Raw genomic sequence first — 23,344 nt, 5'->3', positions numbered from 1 at the left:
AATTGTGGCTCCTTTGTATGAGCTCTCCCAACTCATCTGCAGATTTAGCGAGAACCTTGCCCAAGAAATGCAATGATTTTAATTACAGACAGTGCACACGATATCATTGCAACTTCTTGCATAAATGCTTTAAATGTAGCTCAGATCATCCTTTTAGATCCTGTCCAAATAATCGACGCCTCGGCTCATACGGAGCATCATATCAGGCCCGTGGCGCAGCATATCACGCCCGGCCTGCCCCTCCGCAGTTCGCGCCATCCCGTCCGCAGTTCCGACCTAGGTTCCCCGCTAGATACCAATGAAAAATTCGCTCGGTTAAAAGCCCCGGGATATAGTCCAATAAACGTAAATGCAATCGAACATTACCTTTTTTCATACCCAAACAAGGATCACGCCGATATACTTCTAAACGGGTTTAAGCATGGTTTCCGGTTAGGCTATTTAGGTCCGCGCCGCTATTATAAGGCGAGGAATTTACAATCGGCGGTAACAAACGCAGATGAAGATTTAGAAAAGATAAAGGAAGTAGATGCGGGTCGAATGACTGGTACCTTTTCAACTCCTCCCATAAATAATTTAAGAATCTCACCCGTGGGACTAGTCCCGATATCTGATGGGTCGTTCAGACTTATTACACACTTAAGTTTCCCAAGAAATGACAATACAAGTGTAAATGCAAATATAGACGTAGAACTGAAAAGCGTATCTTATACATCATTTGACAAAGCTGCCGACATGGTATTCGAATTGGGTAAAGGTTCACTCTTGGCAAAACGCGACATTAAATCGGCTTTTCGGCTTCTCCCGATTATACCAGATGATTTCAATTTACTAGGAATTAAAATAAATGGGAAAATATTCAGATCGGAATCTCCCCTTTGGCGTGAGTTGTGCCCCATTTTATTTCGAGTGTTTTTCAAAATTTATTCACTGGTCAGTTGCGACACTATCCGGTCAAAATACACTCGATCATTACTTGGATGACTTTATTTTTTGCGGTCAACATGGAACGGGAAATTGCCAAAGCCTGGTGATAACATTTACTACCGTATGCAATGAATTAGGCGTTCCAATTAATACTGATAAAAGCGTAGGGCCGACAACAGTGATGACTTTTCTAGGAATGGAAATTGACTCGGAAAAAATGCTGATACGATCAGTTGTGCAGCAAGATGTTGGGCTAGTTGAGCGGGAAGATGGTTTGTTAGTTGTGCACGAAGATGTTTGCTTAGTTGTGCGGTAATATGTTGGTTAAGCTATGCGGGAAGATGTTGGATTAGTTGTTCGGAAAGAAATTGGGTAAGTTGAGATAAAATATGTTGGATATGCTGTGCAGGAAGATGTTGGGTTATTTTTATATATTTTTCTGTCAGAAAACAACGTGATAAAGATTTAACTCTTTTTAACTGCCTTTTTTAATCAGTGGTTGCAATTCAATTCAATGCAATACGGCGAATTAGGGGCGCCGATGAGGTTCGCGGTCTGTATCGGCCAATACGGCATATGAGGGCGCCGATGAAGCTCGCGGTCTGTATCGGCCAATACGGCGTATGAGGGGCGCCGATGAGGCTCGCGGTCTGTATCGGCCAATACGGAGTTGGAGTGGCGTCGATGAGTTTCGCGGTCTGTATCGGCCAATACCGCGTAGGAAGGGCGCCGGTCAGTCTGGCGGTCACTATCGGCCAATACGGCGTATGAGGGGTGCCAATGAGGTTCGCGTTCTATCGGCAAATACGGCGTAGAATGGGCGCCGATCAGTCTTGCGGTCTCTATCGGCCAATACGGGAAGGAAGGCAGATCTAAGGTTCGCGGTCTGATATTACCGGTATGCAAACAAATTTCCTAAAGTTAAAATGATAAATAAAATTCTGCATGTCGAGTGGTGAGTGAATGTAGCGTTGGCGGGTTGTGTTGGTGTTATAATATGTCATGTGTATGACAATGCCGTTAACAGTATGTGTTTTATACGCCATTAAATTTGTTCAGAATGTGTATGGAGAGGTTTCGGACACGTTTGTTAACAAGCAATATCGCTGTAGTCACTTGAGAGCAATCGCCATTTAATTATAGAAACTACCTAAGATAGGTATTGTCCGATCAATAATTGTAGAAACCTTTGTCCATTCATCGCCAAAAATAGTCACAATGTGTATTGGCATAATATCACAAACAAGATCTATAACCAGCCAAATCGCTTTCATCACTCAAGAGTAATCATCCTTCAATAATAGAAATTTCCTAAAATCGGTCTTGCCCGATCAATAACTGTAGAAACCTTTGTTCAATCATTCCAAAATTTGGTCTGAATTTGAATTGACTTAACATATCGGACAAGTTTGAATACTAGTCGTTTCGATTGAGTCAGTAGTGAGTTATCGCACTCTAATTATAGAAATTATCTGTTCGATCAATGAAATTTGAAGCCTTTGTACAAGCATCACCAAATTTGGTCAGAATGTGCATGGAAATAAAATCTTGGACACGTTCTTTAACCGGCCATACATATCGCTTATATCTTGGTCAGATTTGATAACCAGCCATACATATCGCTTATATCATGGTCAGATTTGATAACCAGCCATACATATCGCTTATATCTTGGTCAGATTTGATAACCAGCCATACATATCGCTTATATCTTGGTCAGATTTGATAACCGGCCATACATATCGCTTATATTTTGGTCAGATTTGATAACCGGCCATACATATCGCTTATATCTTGGTCAGATTTGAAAACCGGCCATACATATCGCTTATATTTGGTCAGATTTGATAACCGGCCATACATATCGCTTATATCTTGGTCAGATTTGATAACCGGCCATACATATCGCTTATATCTTGGTCAGATTTGATAACCGGCCATACATATCGCTTATATCTTGGTCAGATTTGATAACCGGCCATACATATCGCTTATATCTTGGTCAGATTTCATAACCGGCCATACATATCGCTTATATCTTGGTCAGATTTCATAACCAGCCATACATATCGCTTATATCTTGGTCAGATTTCATAACCAGCCATACATATCGCTTATATCTTGGTCAGATTTGATAACCAGCCATGTCGTCTCAGTCACTAGAATTATGACCCTAGAATTAGCAAAAACAATCCCTTCACAGTGTCCGCTTTCTAAAGTTGGCTTAACGTACAACCGCTTATCACCAAATTAGTTTGTGAACCAAAATTTGGACAAGTATAGTTTGTGACAGTCGGCGCTCTTGTTATTATATATGAAAGGATTGTTTTTCTAAAAGATTAGTTATTGGATAGGACCGATATACCAAATTATGACAATTAAGATAATGTTTCATTCACAATGAAAACAAAGCCAATAACTATGAAGTTTACTAAAAAGAAATGTTGTTCAAGAAATAGTACACATCACTGATTGACATATGACATTATTAGGCCCGGCCAGTCAGTTCCGAAGACCGATGGGTATGCCGCGGTCAATTCACCTTCGGGGGCTGACTGGCTGGTACATATAATGTCATATGACCCGACCGATGCGTTGTGGTTTGGATCGGCCAAAATGTTTTATGGAACTCCGGCGTCATAAAACTGGGTGTTCATCAATTTGCAGTGATATCGACTTTAAATATATATAAAGTCAGTATATATATATATAAGCACCTTTATCAAATATGTGCATATTTTATATTAAAGAAAAGTTTGAATGGTATATATATATACAAATAAGGAAACATGTTTTTAACGAAATATAAATCAAGATGTTGCTGTTTAGATTGGTTGTGTAAAAGAATTGCATGCTTTAATTGTATTCCAACTTAATATTAAATGGAATTATGAATTATATATTGCTCTTGATTCTTCCGTGCACGTAAATCATTTTTTCCAATTTGATTAAATTCATGTATGACGTGATTTTTTACAGTCTTAATATTTATGTTTATGGAGTATATTTATCCTGTTTTCCATTCAGGATAGTTTTACATTTACTTATGTTTGGGTTTTTTGTTGTGTTTGTTGAATTTTTAGTGTTGAAATAAAGTATTTGTATGTGTTTAGTGTATGTAATATATACAGTTAGTTCCTGTTATCTGGCGTTTTTCATATCCCGTTTCAATAGCGTGTTGCATAAACGCCCGTCCATCGACGGAACAAGAAGGTAACAACTCACCCAAGAGGTTGTTGGCCCACCAGGTGTACTTTATCATGGCCTCTCAGAAAAGAACACAATAGTGCTGTCGGCCTAGGTAACAGACTCAAACGTGATTTATATTAGCTTACAGGTGTCTTTTCAATCAAGCAAAAATTAATTAGTATAAATCAACAGCTTGACGACATATGTGTGCGTGCTTGCGTACGTGCGTGATTGCGTGCGTGTCTTGTCTGTAAACAGCTGAGACAATCGACATTTGTTCAAAGAGAAATACAGTTATGGAAATTTTCCTTTTGCAGAAAAGAACTTACTGTTGTAACTTATAAACGTTTGCCAATAATATGTGAGATACGCCACTACATGTAACTCAGACCACATCACGGTTAATTTAAAACTGTTTGTCATACCAAATATTATACTATGATGGTGATGTTTCAAAATGGTAGGACATCCTGGACTATTTAGGGAATTAACCTCAAACTTTTTAATAGTTCAATTTCTTTAACATTCATAAAGAAATTTTCCACTCACCATTCAATTTTGAAACAAACCAAGTTACACGCCTACTAAACGCTAGCACCACCACTTATCGGTGTTGCAAAGAAAATGAGCTGTCGACACTTCCGTGGTGTAGCTGTGCCTTTTGTTTAGTTAACATGCGTATAAAGTTTGAGTTATTTTATCTGATATTTTTATAAAATGGAGATATTTGGAAAATCTGAGAATGTGGAACCGTGTAAGGACCCTTTTTCTGCAGGTTGGCTACGACTACCGTTTAAAAAAAGAGCAAATTGTGGCGCCAGGAGCATTTCTCCCGATACGAACTTGTTCGTATTTGAGATATGCTAGTCATTTCAACTGCATTTCGTTCCATTGTCATCAGTATCTGTTTGTGAGACTAGTCAACATCAATGCAGTATGTCTAAGTGATATACGTTGTTTTCACTTTTTTAAGGTTCCAAAGGGTTTATATCACATCAACGTTCAGCACAAATTATACTCGACAGCGCCACCACTACTACCCAGCTTCATCATTTGAGTATCAGCGCCACCACTACTCAACAGCTCCATCAATGGAGAAACAGCGCCACCACTACTCCCCAGCTGCATCATTTGAGTAACAGCGCCACCACTACTCCACAGGTCCATCAATGGAGTAACAGCGCCACCACAACTCCCCAGCTCCATCATTTGAGTAACAGCGCCACCACTACTCCACGGCGTTCCATCATTTGAGTAACAGCGCAACCAATACTCCCCAGCTTCATCATTTGATTAACAGCGCCACCACTACCCCACGGCGTTCCATCATTTGAGTATTAGCGCCACCACTACTCCCCAGCTCCATTATTTGAGTAACAGCGCCACCAATACTGCCCAGCTCCATAATTTGAGTAACAGCGCCACAACTAATCCCCAGTTCCATTATTTGAGTAACAGCGGCACCACTACTCCACCGTTCCATCAGTTGAGTGACAGCGCCACCACTACTTCCCAGCTCCATCATTTGAGTAACAGCGCCACCACTACTCCACCGTTCCATCATTTGAGTAACAGCGCCATCAATACTCCCCAGCTCCATCATTTGATTAACAGCACCACCACTACTCCACCGTTTCATCATTTGAGTAACAGCGCCACCACTGCTCCCCAGCTCCATCATTTGAGTAACAGACCAACCAATACTCCCCAGCACCATCATTTGAGTAACAGCGCAACCACTACTCCACCGTTTCATCATTTGAGTAACAGCGCCACCACTACTCCCCAGCTCCATCATTTGATTAACAGCGCCATCACTACTCCACAGCTCTATCATTTGAGGAACAGCGCCACCACTACTCCCCAGCTCCATAAATGGAGTAACAGCGCCACCACAACTCCCCAGCTCCATTATTTGAGTAACAGCGCCACCACTACTCCCCAGCTCCATTATTTGAGTAACAGCGCCACCACTACTCCCCAGCTCCATTATTTGAGTAACAGCGCCACCACTACTCCCCAGCTCCATTATTTGAGTAACAGCGCCACCACTACTCCCCAGCTCCATTATTTGAGTAACAGCGCCACCACTACTCTCGAGTTCCATCATTTGAGTAACAGCTAGCGCCACCATTCAACCACAGCTCCATCATCTGAGTAACAGCTAGCGCCACCATTAAACCACAGCTCCATCATTTGAGTAACAGCGCCAACACTTATATATACAGATATGTTTGTAAATTTTGATGTGCACTGGCGTACAAACTATACATACCAGTTATATTTTCATTCGCCAGAATGTTCTTACGGTGTGTCTATTCACCGAAATGTAGTTGAAATGTTCTCATATCTCAACACATGAACAAGATTTTATTGAGAGAAAAGCGCCTAGTACCACATTCGTACTACATTGAAATGGAATCGTATTCAACCAGTATTTAACGTGTTCTTACAGACTTATACCGTACCACATACTTCGATGTTCGAAATATGTCAATTTGATAAAAAAAAGTATCAGATGAAATGTAAGTCATACTCACATGTGTTGCACCAGCGAAAAGTGGTGGAGCTGGCGTTTAGTAGGCGTGTTTAAGGTGCGCGTATACCCGTGAGTCAGTAGGCACGTGATATTCGATCGATTAATTGGCCTACCTTCCTATACATTTCGCAATGTACTAAAACTAATTAGGACAGCGCTTAAATCAATATGTAAGAATCAACTGTATTGTGGATAGTCATTCTTATGCTAAGGTATTTTTTGTTTACCTGTTGATATATATAGATATCGAATACTCCATTGGTGTATGAATTTAAATATACTTAAGTATGTGATTTCAAGCATTTCTATCTGATATACCTGTTAACGGCTACAACCGAACAAGTTTGGACAGTTGTTGATTATATCAATGTGTTTATGGTCACGTACGTATTTCATTTGAGACCTTAATGCTTTCAGGTAGACAATTTATAGATTAATACATGGATTGTTTGCGTCGATTTTGACTGGATTCTGGAACTAGCTCAAGATGGGGTGTGTAAGCAGCCAGGAGGCGAGACAATCTAGGTTCAGAAGTGAGTATACATCTGATCTATACATGATTAAACTTCAGATTAGTGTGTCATTTTCACGTTTACTCTTTCTTATATTTGTGTTAGTGTAAATCGAGTGTTATTTGAAAGTTATAAATTTATACAGTGCCGTAACATTGGTATATATCTAGGTCACATAAAGATCCAATATTCCCTAGATAATATGTAAATGAGGAATGAACTATGATAAGTGCGTTGTGAATGTTTACAAGTATATGCTTACAGTTTCATGTATTCTTATAAACCACTGACACCTATAGCTATATACTATATACTATTCTAGTACTCGTAGCAGTAAAACGCGACTTGTGTTGTATCGCCGCCAAAACCCCCGCTGTTTTATGCCCGTAATAAAAGCGAGATGCACACAGGATGTTAAAGGGACCTGTATCTGTTTGATAACGGATTGGAAAGAACACATATTACATGATTCGATCTATTTTAAAAAACATTCATAGAAACGTTTATATGAATCAACTGGACCACTTGCTGGCGTTCTTTTAATAGACTTACCGTCAATAGTTAACTATTACTATGGAACATGTCAGTCTATATTTCAAAGTCAACACTCCTCTGTTATTCCGGTGACGTTTTTATCCACATGCAGCGGTAAACTGTTATTCCTGATGACCTCATTTTATACCGTACATAGCGGGTACTAACTAGCGACGTCAGAACACGTGCGTTGCGGGAACTTGCTATACATAATTTTCTCAATTCCCTTGTCAATCTTGCCATGTCCAAACACCCGCTGTACAGTAATAAACATTATCACCGGAATAATTCCTGATCCCTTGTTATTCCAGCGACCTCCAAGCCTGTGAGGAGCGGGTACCTGCTGTACAACGATGGTCACTCCAAGTGGAAGAAAGTCTTCGCCGTGATCTTCCAGGACTCGGTGATGGCCTGGTTCGAGAAACCCAAGAAACGATACGCCCTTGGACAGACAAACCTTCAGGTGAGGGGGCATTGTTCGGTTAAGAGATTTTGTTGTAACATTTTTTTCTATTGTAGCGTATGTGATTGATATTCGCAACTTCACTTTTTTGTTTAGCAAATATCGGTATATGACAAACAGTTAAAACAAATATACATGAAATGCTGCTAGTTGAGGTCGTATAGCTGCACCATATCCCCATCTGAGAGACTATGACTTGTTTGACTGTTGTTGTTGTTTGTTCAATCAGAGCGTGTGTAGCATGTTGGTGATTGGGCCGGTGTGTAAGCGGATCCCGACCTGCCCCAAAAAGATCCCTAAGAAGTTGAGCTACAGTTACATGATCGCCTTTCCACTGTGGGTGCAGCCGGGGGCAACGGGTGCCAACCTCTCCAGCCCCGTCTGTTTCTTCATGTGCCCGAACGGGGGATCCATGGGGTTAGTATGAAGTTATATAAACGAAGACTATTTTGCTTAGGTCTAAAAGCACTTGTTTATTATATCGCCGTGATCGCCAAGGATGCGATAATGTTTGGCTTATAAAACCGATGAAACGATTTTTTGGCTTGACGAAAATACGCCATAAGGCGTGGCGAAGATACAAAGGATTGTAATTATTTCGTATTATGACAATATTTTTGGGCTTAATGTCGCATTAAGTTTTCGCAACGCCATTTGGCCTGCTTTCGTAATGTCCGAGAAAATGCGTTATAAAATTAATCAGCCACCATAGATCCCTTGTTAACAAAATATGAAAACAGTTTCAGTTTACCAATAAATAATGTGCACGGTAGGTATTGAGATTTAGCTCGGTATATACACAGGTGAAGATCGTGGCTACTCAACCAAAAGAAATCAACTTTCAATTTTTATTTATTCAAGTTAAGCTGAGCATGCGAAACCCATCCATGTACTAAATGAGTAATACCATAAAGTTCATCCGTTTGAATAATTAGTTTAAAATAATTCATTCGAACTGTTCTCGTTTATTTCAGACAATGGATGACGTCAATAGCATCAGTGGTAAGTTCAACGGTCACACATGCTTTTGTTCGGTCAGTCGATATATCGTGTGTATCAATCGTCATTCAAAGACAAAGTATACCATCGCATTAAATATACACTTCAATATAAACAAACTTTATATGCCTTAAGGGAACACTTTGAATAGCGCTTTTCGCGATCTTATCTCTATGCATAATTGCGTATACCGGTCAACCATAAACCACATCTACCTTGTAGTTGCCACCGCCAGTAGCTCCACCTCCAGGCGGAAACGCGGCCTACCCGCCCGCCCAAAACGGATACGCCCAGAACGGACATCCTGGGTATGGGTTCAACCCGGCGGTGACAGTTAACCCGACAGCTCCTCCCCCGCCCTACAGCCAGCAACAGAACCACAACCAACGGCCACAACAGACGACCGTCATACAGAATGGGGGCCACCGGCGATCCGGAGACCACGATTTCTCGAAAGGTTTAAATCCTGCTTTTCAAAGTCTTATATAGTTCTATTTTATAACATTATATAACATCAGATGGAATTATGTCAACACTTCATTTTCTTTTCGCATGACGCCGATAGTTCACAGCGTACAACGACCGCTTCAGTGCGAGTGTATAATTGTAACACCCAGGGTAGTGGGGAAAGTAACTGCTTTTTACATTGTTGTAATGGATAACATTTGACCTCTAGATTGCGTATAGAGAATAACATTTTAATTTATCTGCACTGTAGTTATTGCACAGTTAAGCTCCGCCTACTTGATAGCGTTTCAATATTTGAGTTTATTTATAGACGAACGCATATAAATCATACAAGATACAAGATACAAGAATCTTTATTTAAAGTCGGGTATGTGTTAACATGAAACATTAGCTCAATGAGCTATTTTCCTACATGAATAACAAACATACATAACATATCAAATAACAATAACAATGAGCTTGTGACCTGGAAATAATAGTATATATGTTAAAATGAACACATATTGGAGCATGCATACAAATACAAATAGGAAAATAGGATAAGAGGATCGAGAACAGTGATAACACCAACAAGTTTTTCCGGCTGTAAGCCAGTCAACACGTGCACGGTTCCACTAGTTGATATACCACTGTTAAATGGTTAGTTGTTTCAACAGTATAACTTAAAGGGTAATCATATACATTGACGTAGCAAACTTGTAAGTAGCAAAATATACAAGGGCATAGCAGCTTTGTACAAAAAACAACAGAAAAACAAACAAACTTATAATTAATCTAGCATGATAGGAAAAATACGTTGCAAGTATTGCTTAGAGGAGGTATGATATGTATTATGTTATTTTGATATCGTCCATATCGTAGACTAAACATTTCAACGTTGTAAAAGTGATTTTCGTGAACTGAATGTTGCAATCTTTATTTAAAAAGAGATATTTGTCACTCTTAAATAATGAAATTATCCTATGCGTAACATGATGAAGTGCCTACGTTTTTAATAACATTGCATGCATCATCATTTTGAATTTAAAACTGCCCAAGTATAGTGAGTGAAACAATGCAAAGTATAGCGAAACTCGATTCCCTGGGGTTAATTGTCATCAAACAATAATAAGCAGTCGTCTTACATAATGTGTTTGTTTTATTCAGGATTGCTAGTGGGTGCTGCTCTTGGCTATGGATTCGGGTCTCCGTGGGGCTGGGGTTGGGGGTGGGGCTGGGGCTACCATCCTGGGTTCGGCTGGGGATACGGCGACTACGATATGGACGTTGATGTCGACGTCAACGTCTACAACGACTACGGCGACAATGACGTCGGTGACAACTTCGACAATGACGTCGAGGATTTCGGTGGTGATGACTTCAATGACTACGACCCCGGCGTCGAAGGAGACGTGGATTTCTCCGGTGCGGACGATTATGGCGGGGGTGATTATGGCGGGGGCGATTACGGAGGGGCCGATTATGGTGGCGGTGACGGTGGAGGAGGTGACGGTGGAGGAGGTGGCTGCGGGGGCGGTGATGGTGGTGGTGGAGGTGGCTGCGGTGGTGGTGGTGGCTGCGGTGGTGGTGGATGTGGGGGTGGCTGTGGTGGATAAAATGCTTCGATTCGTCGTCTTGTGAATAAGGTTTAGAGGCCGAGTCAGCACACCTTTTTATGCTCGGTCATCTGTGTTTTATGATATTTATTTTTACAATAACCCCTATCTGATATATTTAATAACAGCCATGCATGTGTGCTTTTATGAATTTATAAAAACATAGAATGTTTTTGTTACAAAATATATTCTGTCTTAGCACTGGACCAAACAGATATGATACCACTTTGATATTCAGAAACATGTAGTTTTGCACATGTAAAGTGTGGCATTGGTTGCAGGGTAAAATGAAGTACAGGCCTTTTTATAACCAAAGCGTTTAAAATATATTGTTGATCCATTACCCACACGTGTAAGCCAGGCCTTTACAACTCTAAATATTATTTTCATAGTTTTCGCAAGACCTTTTTATATTCATGTTATGAATATTGTATCAAATATTCGGATCAAGATTTCAATATATATGCAAATTCTGAAATGTATGTATCTTATTTTACAAGCATAATAATCTCATGACGTCATAATTTGTTTCATTTCATTATACTTAGTCGTTTTTACCGGATAAAGACTTGTAATGTCAAAACGCCTTGTGAAAGTGAACGTTTGTATTTTTTATGATATTTATAAGCTTCGTTTACTCGTAAAGATTTGTGGTTTTACAACTGAACATACATGACGTCATAGTTATGTGTCCCGTGGCCCCTACAGGCAACAACCTAAGACAAGCAGAACGTATTAGGTAACATCTTAATGACTTAAAAGTGCTTGCTGGCTTCGCCCTTCTTAATCGTTAAGATTATACATAATATAATCTAATAATTGCATATCAAGAAATATATTACGTTTATCTCTTGACTGGACTACGATCTTGACTCTACTTTGTGATGTAGCATTCTGTACCGAACAGGTTTGTTTGATATCTGTACTGTTTGTACATTTCATATGATGAGTTCCATGACACAATTTATCCGATACCCAGATATGTGAGGTTTGGATGCCTGATGAGGGCACATCTATTTGGTATAGTTGGAAAGGGTTTGTGTGCAACAAAAGGAAAACACACCTAAACTATTTTAACAAACAAGGTTGTTTGCCCTTTAAAGATTGCAAAATATGTCATTTACATCCAATTTAAGTTGAAACAAAGCAAAAACAGGCAAACTGTAATAATTGTGTGTAGGATATGGTTTCGGTCATTCATTTAACATGTTAGTAATCAGCAGCAAACAATTACAAGTTAAATGATATGAATATTATAACAGGTCATCAGGCATCAACTCTGAGGGTCAATAGCTTATATGTGGGTCGGAGTACATAAACTGATGTGATGCATTTTTAATGTGATATGTTTCTCATTGTTGACATTATACACTTCTGATTGTTGACATTTTGTATAAAAAAATAAAACATATTTACATATAACTTATGTTTTTGTTTTTATCTGGAAAGTATCCCTTGAATTAAGTATATAAAGAAAACACGCCCCCAATCTGCTTCTATAAAAAATTAATACAACAAATAGTTGCACTGCTATGGACGCGACATGGCTGTATCTGTCAACCGGTCATTGCAAAAGTTCTGAACTCGAACCCGCTGCCACTTGTGTATAGTGAAGGGTTTTGAATTCGTACCTTCTACCACTTAGGTATTATGAAGGGCTCTGAACCCGCTACTACTCTAGAATTATGAAGTGGTTGAAAATACTACGTCAGAACCATTCCCCTTACCTAAATGGTGAAGGTGCTTAATTCGAACCCGCAACAGCGTATGTATGGTGAATATTCTGAATTCGAACCCTCAACCATTTAGGTATAGTAAAGGTTCTGAATTCGAACCGCTCTACCATCTAAGTATGGTCGGTTCTGAACGCAAACCGCTATCACGTGAGTACGGTGAAATATTCTAATATCAAACCCGCTTCCACGGAAGAATGGTGAAGGTGGAGGTACCCGTCGTTCTTTTGTGACTTAAAAGCCAAGAGGAATTTATAAAGCCCATATAGCGATAATGATTCAGTACCTTATTCGGGCTCGTGAGGTCACGGTGCCAAGCTGTAGCGGCTTGCTTGGGGACAGCTTTTAATGTTAATACACGCAAATTAATCGGCGCATTTTCTACAAGCACTTCTTGTTTCGTTGTCAGCGTTCACGGGACAACGTTAATGTCGCTTGTATTGCGAGACTCAGGTTATGGCAGAATTGCTTTATTTGAATTCAGTTCAATATCTTATTTCTTTTTTTTTTAAATAAACATCAATTCATCAATAGGATATTTACATTCAAGATCGCGGAGCCCGATTGTAAGGTTCAATGGCTTATATGCGAAACGGGCACCTATGGATCGGTGATTTTGTCTACTCTAAGTACAATTAATTTAACTGACTTACTTCTTTTCAATTGAATTAAATCGATTGAAAAGAAACTTTAAATGGGAAATTCTTACAAGAACTTAAGTAGATCTTCAACGTCCATAATCTCTTATCGATCAAAACATTTGCTTTACAGCAGGCCTTGACTTTGTTTGGTTTCAATTTAAGATCAATACATGCTACCAAGGTATCGGGTTTTCCCTTCTCCTAAAGATAGGGCGTCCAAATCGCTAGCAGTATAGCACTTAAGTTATGCACAATAAATAATGTATGATATGTTTACCAGATACGGACTTTCATTTCATTATCAGTGTTTTATGGGGATAAAATGTTAAAATAGCAGTCGAGTCATCATTATCATAGAACTCGGAAGATTATCTGTGTGTGTTAGCTTAACTTTTTAGGGAAAAGGACAAGCGAAAACATGGTAAGTCTTCATGATTCGTATTTATGTACTGTATTATGTATTAGTTAAAGATGCGCTCTTATTCCAAAATAAGATTAACAACAATTGATACAATTGTTTTGATATACCGAAAAGGATCAATATTTATCGAAAACTGGTTCATTTGAAGGATAGCGCGTTTAATTTGAAACAAAGGTGCAGAAACACGGTATTTCTACCTCATGGGGCGGAAGTTGATCACTGTAAATCTTTTAGCACTCATCAGTCTTTTAATATTTGTGCGTTTCCAGCTATTAAATACACGGTTAAAATCGTGTTATATGTAATTAATATTTTCCATAAATGCATTATTTAGTAAGCAGTTAATGGTTTATCACTCAAAATTTATGTTTGTTATACATGTGCATGTATTAATTTTAAATACGAGTGTCGCTTTATTAAGCTATTCTATTCAGTTTCTGCCACACAATCTCTTTCATTAACATTGTTATTGGCGTTGCATTGTTCCCTTTCAAAACTTTTATTTGAGCACTTAATCATTGCCAATCAACTTTGGAATCTAATATTACAACGCAAAATAAAACAGTATTATTGATTTTGTCATTTGAGTTAATTATACATTTCAAAAAATCTGCCATCTAGACGTTTGATCATATGGAATAGCTATTTATAGACAAACTTATCACAACTATTAAAATAGTTTTATATACATATTTATAAATGTTCGCCTTTTGTCATTGCAGACAACCGCAGCCGACAAAAAGTGTAAGTAAAGAGGTCTACATGATTTACTTTATCTGCTTTACAAATTATTGGTTTCATTTTCTTTAAATTCCAAAGTTTGCTTAAGTACATTTAATGGTGTATATCGGGCAAATTTATATTAATTTACCATATTTGAATTCTATCTGAGGTTGTATTCAGAAGTGTTTGACCATGGGCTTTTAAATGTATAAAATAAAGAAAGTACGTGTTTGAAGATACCAGAATTTTATACTAGAAAACACTTCGACCCTGTCCTAATTTCCTAACCTCGAGTCATCAAAACAGTTCCCATGTTTCCACGTTGTCACAGGAAGCTCACAATACTCTTAAATTAATATGCTTGTAGGCTGAAACGTCTATAATGATGTGAAACTGTTCTGTTTGAGAGAGATAATAGTATGAGCACTGAGCTATCTCCTCAATCATTACGATGTATATAGTGTGTGTTTCAATTATTATATTTATTTCAATTGAAAGTTCACCCACTCTCAAACTGGAAGCCGTGCGTTCCAGTCTCAACAGGTAATGTTCGTGTACCCTCTCAAACTGGAGGCCGTGCGTTCCAGTCTCAACAGGTAGGCCGTGCGTCCCAGTCTCAACAGGTAATGTTCGTGTACCCTCTCAAACTGGAGGCCGTGCGATCCAGTCTCAACCGGTAATGTTCGTGTGGCCTCTCAAACTGGAGGCCGTGCGTTCCAGTCTCAACAGGGGTTTGTTCGTGTGTCCTCTCAAACTGGAGGCCGTGCGTTCCAGTCTCAACAGGTAATGTTCGTGTGGCCTCTCAAACTGGAGGCCGTCCGTTCCAGTCTCAACAGGTAATGTTCGTGTGGCCTCTCAAATTGGAGACCGTGCGTTCCAGTCTCAACAGGTAATGTTCGTGTGGCCTCTCAAACTGGAGGCCGTGCGTTCCAGTCTCAACAGGGGTATGTTCGTGTGGCCTCTCAAACTGGAGACCGTGCATTACAGTCTCAACCGGTAATGTTCGTGTGGCCTCTCAATCTGGAGACCGTGCATTACAGTCTCAACAGGGGTATGTTCGTGCGGCCTCTCAAACTGGAGGCCGTGCATTACAGTCTCAACAGGGGTATGTTCGTGTGGCCTCTCAAACTGGAGGCCGTGCATTACAGTCTCAACAGGGGTATGTTCGTGTGGCCTCTCAAATTTGAGGCCGTGCGTCAGTCTCAACATGGGTATGTTCGTGTGGCCTCTCAAACTGGAGGCTGTGCGTTACAGTCTCAACAGGGGTATGTTCGTGTGGCCTCTCAAATTGGAGACCGTGCGTTCCATCCTCAACAGGGGTTTGTTCGTGTGGCCTCTCAAACTGGAGACCGTGCGTTCCAGTCTCAACAGGGGTTTGTTCGTGTGGCCTCTCAAACTGGAGGCTGTGCGTTCCAGTCTCAACAGGTAATGTTCCTGTGGCCTCTCAAACTGGAGGGCGTGCGTTCCATCCTCAACAGGGGTATGTTTGTGTGCCTTCTCAAACTGGAGGCCGTGCGTTCCAGTCTCAACCGGTAATGTTCGTGTGGCCTCTCAATCTGGAGGCCGTGCATTACAGTCTCAACAGGTAATGTTCGTGTGGCCTCTCAAACTGGAGGCCGTGCGTTCCAGTCTCAACAGGTAATGTTCGTGTGGCCTCTCAAATTGGAGACCGTGCATTCCAGTCTCGACAGGTAATGTTCGTGTGGCCTCTCAAACTGGAGGCCGTGCGTTCCAGTCTCAACAGGGGTAAGTTCGTGTGGCCTCTCAATCTGGAGACCGTGCATTACAGTCTCAACAGGGGTATGTTCGTGTGGCCTCTCAAACTGGAGGCCGTGCATTACAGTCTCAACAGGGGTATGTTCGTGTGGCCTCTCAAACTACAGGCCGTGCATTACAGTCTCAACAGGGGTATGTTCGTGTGGCCTCTCAAATTGGAGGCCGTGCGTTCCAGTCTCAAAAGGGGTTTGTTCGTGTGGCCTCTCAAACTGGAGGCTGTGCGTTCCAGTCTCAACAGGTAATGTTCCTGTGGCCTCTCAAACTGGAGGGCGTGCGTTCCATATTTAACAGGGGTATGTTTGTGTTCCTTCTCAAACTGGAGGCTGTGCGTTCCAGTCTCAACCGGTAATGTTCGTGTGGCCTCTCAAACTGGAGGCCGTGCGTTACAGCCTCAACAGGGGTATGTTCGTGTGGCCTCTCAAACTGGAGGCCGTGCGTTCCAGTCTCAACAGGGGTATGTTCGTGTGGCCTCTCAAATTGGAGGCCGTGCTTCAGTCTCAACATGGGTTTGTTCATGTGGCCTCTCAAACTGGAGGCTGTGCGTTACAGTCTCAACAGGGGTATGTTCGTGTGGCCTCTCAAATTGGAGACCGTGCGTTCCATCCTCAACAGGGGTTTGTTCATGTGGCCTCTCAAACTGGAGGCCGTGCGTTCCAGTCTCAAAAGGGGTTTGTTCGTGTGGCCTCTCAAACTGGAGGCTGTGCGTTCCAGTCTCAACAGGTAATGTTCGTGTGGCCTCTCAAACTGGAGGGCGTGCGTTCCATATTCAACAGGGGTATGTTTGTGTTCCTTCTCAAACTGGAGGCCGTGCGTTCCAGTCTCAACCGGTAATGTTCGTGTGGCCTCTCAAACTGGAGGCCGTGCGTTCCAATCTCACCAGGGGTATGTTCGTGTGGCCTCTCAAACTGGAGGCCGTGCGTTCCAGTCTCAACAGGGATTTGTTCGTGTGGACGCTCAAACTGGAGGCCGTGCGTTACAGTCTCAACAGGGGTATGTTCGTGTGGCCTCTCAAATTAGAGACCGTGCGTTCCAGTCTCAAAATGGGTTTGTTCGTGTGGCCTCTCAAACTGGAGGCCGTGCGTTCCATCCTCAACAGGGGTTTGTTCGTGTGGCCTCTCAAACTGGAGACCGTGCGTTCCAGTCTCAAAAGGGGTTTGTTCGTGTGGCCTCTGAAACTGGAGGCCGTGCGTTCCATCCTCAACAGGGTTATGTTCGTGTGGCCTCTCAAACTGGAGGCCGTGCGTTCAAGTCTCAAAAGGGGTTTGTTCGTGTGGCCTCTCAAACTGGAGACCGTGCATTCCAGTCTCAACAGGGGTATGTTCGTGTTGCCTCTCAAACTGGAGGCCGTGCGTTGAGTCTCAACAGGGGTATGTTCATGTGGCCTCTCAAACTGAAGGCCGTACATTCTATCCTCAACAGGGGTTTGTTCGTGTGGCCTCTCAAACTGGTGGCCGTGCGTTCCAGTCTCAACAGGTTATGTTAGTGTGGCCTCTCAAACTGGAGGCCGTGCGTTCCAGTCTCAACAGGGTTATGTTCGTGTGGCCTCTCAAACTGGAGGCAATGCGTTTTATCCTCAACAGGGGTTTAGTCGTGTGGCCTCTCGAACTGGAGGCCGTCCGTTCCATCCTCAAACTGGAGGCCGTGCGTTCCATCCTAAACAGGTAATGTTCGTGTGGCCTCTTAAAACGAATACCAGTAGTTTCTACCCAGTGCATTGACTAGTAGTTTATTTAACCTAAATGTCAGCATAATTGAGCTAACTAAATCGAGCTGAATTTAATCGTTATAAAGAAATATATGTTTTGCTTCCGACAGTGATCGACGAGCTTTTTGTGACGTTTGACAAGGACAGGAGCGGGAAAATATCAGTGAAGGAGCTAAAGAGGGGTCTGAGGGTGATCGGTTCCAATCCAACTAAAAAGGAGATCAATACAATCCTCAATGAGATGAACGTTAAGAAAGGTATTATCCTTTGTTATGTCTCTTGTGCTGCCGTTTATTGTTAAGAAAGTGTATTTGGTCCATTCGTCTTATAGAATCCTGCAAAAGCAGATCATATAAGTACTAGTAGAGCATAGAATCATATGAACTAACTATGTAAATAGTAAGAAGTAAGCATATTATCCAATATTTGGCAATTAAAGACACCTGCTGGTCAATGACGGTCTTCTGACTATGTCTTTCATTGTTCTTAGGTCAGGAAATAAGCCGGGAGCAGTTCAATCGCTGTATGATGCGCTACTGCGACTCCTGGCGGAAGAATAAGGAGACGGCGGATGATGAACTGCTCAGCTCCTTCCGGTTATTCGACAAGGACAATAACGGCTACATCGATCCGAAGGAGCTGACGCGCGTGCTCACGGGGCTCGGAGAGAAGATGAAACGCGAGGAAGTGCAAGAGATGTTCAAGAGTGCGGATAAGAACGCTGACGGCAAGATACACTATGAAGGTATAAGAGCTTAGATCGTTTAAAGACGTGTTAGAGTTGTTGCTGGTCACCGGTACATATTTACATTGACCGTAATACAAGACCTTTATCAAATTTCTCAACGACGGTACTGTACTGGTATTTTTTTTAAAACAGTTGCACTTTGATCATAAGCAATAAAGTAAGCCTCTAGACGGTAAGTACTGATCGAACATGTTACAGACGTCTTTTGATTATACGAATAAAGGACCATGTTGCAAAATCTTATTTTAAAACTTGTGATAGTGCACTGTAAAAACATACAACAGTGAGCTGTAAAAACATGTGACAGCGCGCTGCAAAACATGTGACAGTGCGTTGTAGAAACATGTGTCAAAGCCCAGAAAAACATGTGAAAGAGCCCTATAAAACGTGATAGTGCGCTATAGAAACATGTGATAGTGCGCTGTAGAAACATGTAACAGAGCCCTTAAAACCATGTGACAGAATCCTGAAAAACATGGAACAGTGCCCTGTAAAACATGTGACAGAACCCTGAAACCATGGAACAGTGCCCTGTAAAACATGTGAAAATAAGCTGTAGAAACATGTGACAGATCCCTGTAAAACATACAACAGTGCCCAGTAGAAACATAGGACAGATCCCTGTAAAACATGTGAAAATACCCTGTAGAAACATGTAACAGTGCCCTGTAAAACATGTGAAAATAAGCTGTAGAAACCTATGCCAGTGCCCTGTAAAACATAAAACATTTCGTTGTAGAAACATATGACAGTGCCCTGTAAAACATACAACAGTGCGCTGTATAAACATGTGACAGTGCACTGTAGAAACATGTTACATAACCCTGTAAACCATGTGACAGAACCCTAATAAATACCCAGTAATACATGTGACAGTGCTCTATAGAAACATACGACTGTGCGCTGTAAAACATGTGACAGAGTCCTGTAAAACATGTGATAGTGCGCTGTAGAAATATATGACAGTGCCCTCAAAAACATGTGACAGAGCCCTGTAAAACTGTGACAGTGCTCTGTAAAACATGTGATAGTGCGCAGTAGAAACATCTGACAGTGCCCTGTAATCATGTGACACTGCAAACATGTTACAGAGCCCTGTAAATCATGTGATATTGCGCTCTAAAATATGTCACAGAGCCCTGTAATACATGTGATTATGCGTTGTAGGAACATGTTACAGAGCGCTGTATAAACATGTGATAGTGCGCTCTTAAACATGTGACAGTGCCCTGTAGTTAAATACATGTGACGAAGCCCTGTAAAACATGTCACAGTGCCCTGTAACACATGTGATAGAGCCCTGAAAAACATGTGATAGTGCGCTGAAGAACATACAACAATGCGCAGCAAAACATGTTAGAGAGCCCTGTAAAAATGTGACAGTTCGCTGTAGAAACATATGATAGTGCGCAGCAAAACATGTTACAAAGCCCTGTAAAACATGTGACAGTTCGCTTAAGGAACGGGTGACAATGCCCTATTTAACATGTGACAGAGCCTAGAAAAGCATGTGTCAGTGTTCTGTTAAACATGTGACAATGTGCTGTAAAACATATGACAGTGCCCTGTAGGAGCATGTGCCAGTGCGCTCTTAAACATGTGACAGTGCCCTATAGTTAAATATATTTGACAGAGCCATGTAAAACATGTGACAGTGCCCTGTAACACATGTGATAGAGCCCTGTGAAATATGTGACAGAGCGCTGTACAAACATGTGATAGTGCGCTGTAAAACATGTGACAGTGCCCTGTGAAACATGCGACAGAGCGCTGTACAAACATGTGATAGTGCGCTGTAAAACACGTGACAGTGCGCTGTAGAAACATGTGATAGTGCGCAGCAAAACATGTTACAGAGCCCCGTAAAACATGTGACAGTTCGCTTAAGGAACGTGTGACAATGCCCTATAAAACATGTGACAGAGCCTAGAAAAGTATGTGTCAGTGTTCTGTAAAACAGTGACAGTGCAGAAACGTTTGACAGTGCGCTGTTCAACACATAACAGTGTGCTGCTACAAAACATGTGACAGACCCTGTACAACATATATGGCAGTGCTCTGTAGGAACAAGCGCCAGTGCGCTGTAAAACTTACAACAGTGCGCTGCAAAACATGTGTCAGATCCCTGTAAAACATGTGACAGTTCTTTGTAAAACATGTGATAGAGCCCAGTAAAGCATGTGACAGTGCGCTGTAAAACATGTGACAGAGCCCTGTAAAACATGTGTCAGTTCACTGCAAAACATGTGACAGTGCGCTCTAAAACATCTGACAGAGCCCTGCAAAACTTGTGACAGTGCGCTGTAAAACATGTGACAGATCCCTGTTAAACATGTGACAGTGCCCTGTAAAACATGTGTCAGTTCACTGCAAAACATGTGACAGTGCGCTCTAAAACATCTGACAGAGTCCTGTAAAACTTGTGACAGTGCGCTGTAAAACATGTGACAGTGCCCTGTTAAACATGTGTCAGTTCATGTGTCAGTTCACTGTAACACATGTGACATTGCCCTGTAAAACATGTGACAGAGTCCTGTAAAACTTGTGACATTGCGCTGTTAAACATGTGACAGAGTCCTGTAAAACAAGTGACAGAGCTCTGCAAAACATCTGAAAGTGCGCTGGTAAACATGTAACAGAGCCCGGCAAATCATGTATCAGAGCCCTGTAAAAATGTGTCAAGTCCCTGCAAAACATGTGATAGAGCCCAGAAAAACATGTAACAGTGTGCTGTAGAAACATGTGACAGTGCGCTGTAAAACAAACAACAGTGTTTAGCAAAAAATGTGACAAAACTCTGCAAAACATGTGACAGTGCGCTGTTATAACATGTGACAGTGCCCTGTACGACATGTGACAATGTGCTGTAGAAACATGTGATAGCGCCCTGACGGAGCCCTGAAAAACATATGGATGCATTTACTTGTGGTCCACTGAGAATTAAGTTTTATTCAAAGTTCTGGGCTTCAGCAGACTTTCGGGTCTAGGACGTCAGAATGACATTAAAACAAACTATCGCGGATGGCATCACCCACGATAGATATGTCGGGAGGGCTCAGGATTACTAGTTGACTTCGACTCTCATCAAACCCCAAGCATTCTATGGATTTGTATCAGGAGAACATTCGAATAACTCTATATTCCAATTGGTTCTCAAATAATTGCGTTGTACGATGAAACATTTATAAAAATCCATTTCAATCCTATGAATCTGTAATTGTCTTCATTTTCTTTCAGAATTCGTCGAGCTGTTCCAGAATAAACACCTAGAACATGTTAAAAAGGGATAAACATGTGTCCGTACTGCTCAGTGACTATCAGCATTACAGTTCTACTCCATATACTTAAATATGTGAAACACGGTGTTAAGTGTTAGTCTTTGTGACCCGTACGGACGCCTTTCTCGCTCACTTAGTTTCCTCCTTTGCTTAGACACGTGTAACATAGATCGACCAGTCAGTGGACACTAGTGTGTAGAGTGTATTCTCGTGCTTCGGACTTCGCCTATGAGTTCCATGAGCATGTTCGGATCAGTACAGTGTACAGTCCCTTATTTTGTCTATGGTGCTCGACCGGTAGCTGATGTTGCCGCGCTGCATTCCACTTCTCAATTTTACGTAACTACTTTTTATTGTTTATTTAGATTTGTCATATTTATGTTATATTTTTTCAGAATAAATTGTACTTTATATTGAAATTCATTGTAAAGCTTTGTTCTTATCTTGTTTTACATAAAATGGTTTATATATAATACCTGATAAGATCAGTATCTTCCATGGCCGAGAGTGTAAGATATGTTTATTCCGACCCGGGTGTAGGTTTTTTTGCGGAAACGAGGTTCCGCAAAACACCCTGCGCGAGGGTTAGGATTAACCTATCTTACACGGGCGGCTACGGTAGATGCTTTTTCTACCACCTCAGTTAAACAAAATTAAATAAAAATGTACTTTTTGCAGGAACTATTTTGTGCGTGGTGAAAATAAATGCATATGGATTTGCGATAATTTTTGGTTGACATGGATATTCGCGCAGAGATTCATTTCCATAGGAACTGAATTGACAATAGTTCGTCTTTGCTTAATTGTCCTGCCGCATTGTGTCCATATGTTCTTCATTGTCAAAACTAGTGAAGAGTAGTATATGTTTGAGAACGTTGATTTTATTTTAATTTCAATCAAATCAGACATAATGACAACAGTTGCATTTGAAATACACACTGAAATTGAATAATATGGAATAATAGTATGTGAATATTTTGTATAAGTTCAGGCGTCAATCTTTTCATGATAGCTCAAACTGAAATGGCACGTTCAATTGCGTTCGACACAAATTCTAATCTCATATCAAATGTGTATTCACCAATTAAGTAAG

At 41.1% G+C, this 23,344-nt stretch overlaps 2 protein-coding genes across 4 annotated transcripts; both read left to right on the top strand.

Annotated features, from left to right (window-relative positions):
- The first annotated feature begins 6,737 nt into the window (after positions 1–6,737).
- On the top strand, positions 6,738–12,648 carry LOC128209633 (RNA-binding protein FUS-like). 3 transcript variants are annotated; one of them, XM_052913748.1, is made up of 7 exons: positions 6,738–6,867; positions 7,073–7,188; positions 8,013–8,164; positions 8,394–8,581; positions 9,139–9,166; positions 9,386–9,620; positions 10,778–12,648. In XM_052913748.1, exons 2-7 carry the CDS (start codon positions 7,143–7,145, stop codon positions 11,224–11,226), a joined length of 1,098 nt encoding a protein of 365 aa, XP_052769708.1. In that variant the 5' UTR covers positions 6,738–6,867; positions 7,073–7,142; the 3' UTR covers positions 11,227–12,648. The 3 variants fall into 3 exon arrangements, with proteins under 3 accessions (XP_052769708.1, XP_052769710.1, XP_052769709.1); XM_052913750.1 differs by having other exon boundaries at positions 6,807–6,825; XM_052913749.1 differs by lacking the exon at positions 6,738–6,867 and having other exon boundaries at positions 6,930–7,188.
- Positions 12,649–13,759: 1,111 nt separating this feature from the next.
- Positions 13,760–22,675, top strand: LOC128207695 (neo-calmodulin-like). The gene is made up of 5 exons (XM_052910764.1): positions 13,760–14,021; positions 14,744–14,765; positions 18,336–18,482; positions 18,716–18,970; positions 22,211–22,675. Exons 1-5 carry the CDS (start codon positions 14,019–14,021, stop codon positions 22,261–22,263), a joined length of 480 nt encoding a protein of 159 aa, XP_052766724.1. The 5' UTR covers positions 13,760–14,018; the 3' UTR covers positions 22,264–22,675.
- Positions 22,676–23,344: the final 669 nt, after the last annotated feature.

The sequence above is a fragment of the Mya arenaria genome, chromosome 11 (genome assembly GCF_026914265.1).
Source record: "Mya arenaria isolate MELC-2E11 chromosome 11, ASM2691426v1".
Classification (NCBI taxonomy): domain Eukaryota; kingdom Metazoa; phylum Mollusca; class Bivalvia; order Myida; family Myidae; genus Mya; species Mya arenaria.
The sequence above is the reverse complement of the archived record's forward strand: the minus strand, read 5'-3'. Positions and strand labels throughout refer to the sequence as shown.

Bases quoted from the DNA above. Each gene is read 5' to 3' on its own strand.
- LOC128209633 (XM_052913748.1), top strand. From the start codon at position 7,143: ATGGGGTGTGTAAGCAGCCAGGAGGCGAGACAATCTAGGTTCAGAA. The intron at 9,167-9,385 runs GTAAGTTCAACG...TCTACCTTGTAG, and splicing joins TGACGTCAATAGCATCAGTG to TTGCCACCGCCAGTAGCTCC. The intron at 9,621-10,777 runs GTTTAAATCCTG...TGTTTTATTCAG, and splicing joins AGACCACGATTTCTCGAAAG to GATTGCTAGTGGGTGCTGCT.
- LOC128207695 (XM_052910764.1), top strand. The intron at 14,766-18,335 runs GTAAGTAAAGAG...TGCTTCCGACAG, and splicing joins AACCGCAGCCGACAAAAAGT to TGATCGACGAGCTTTTTGTG. The intron at 18,971-22,210 runs GTATAAGAGCTT...ATTTTCTTTCAG, and splicing joins CGGCAAGATACACTATGAAG to AATTCGTCGAGCTGTTCCAG.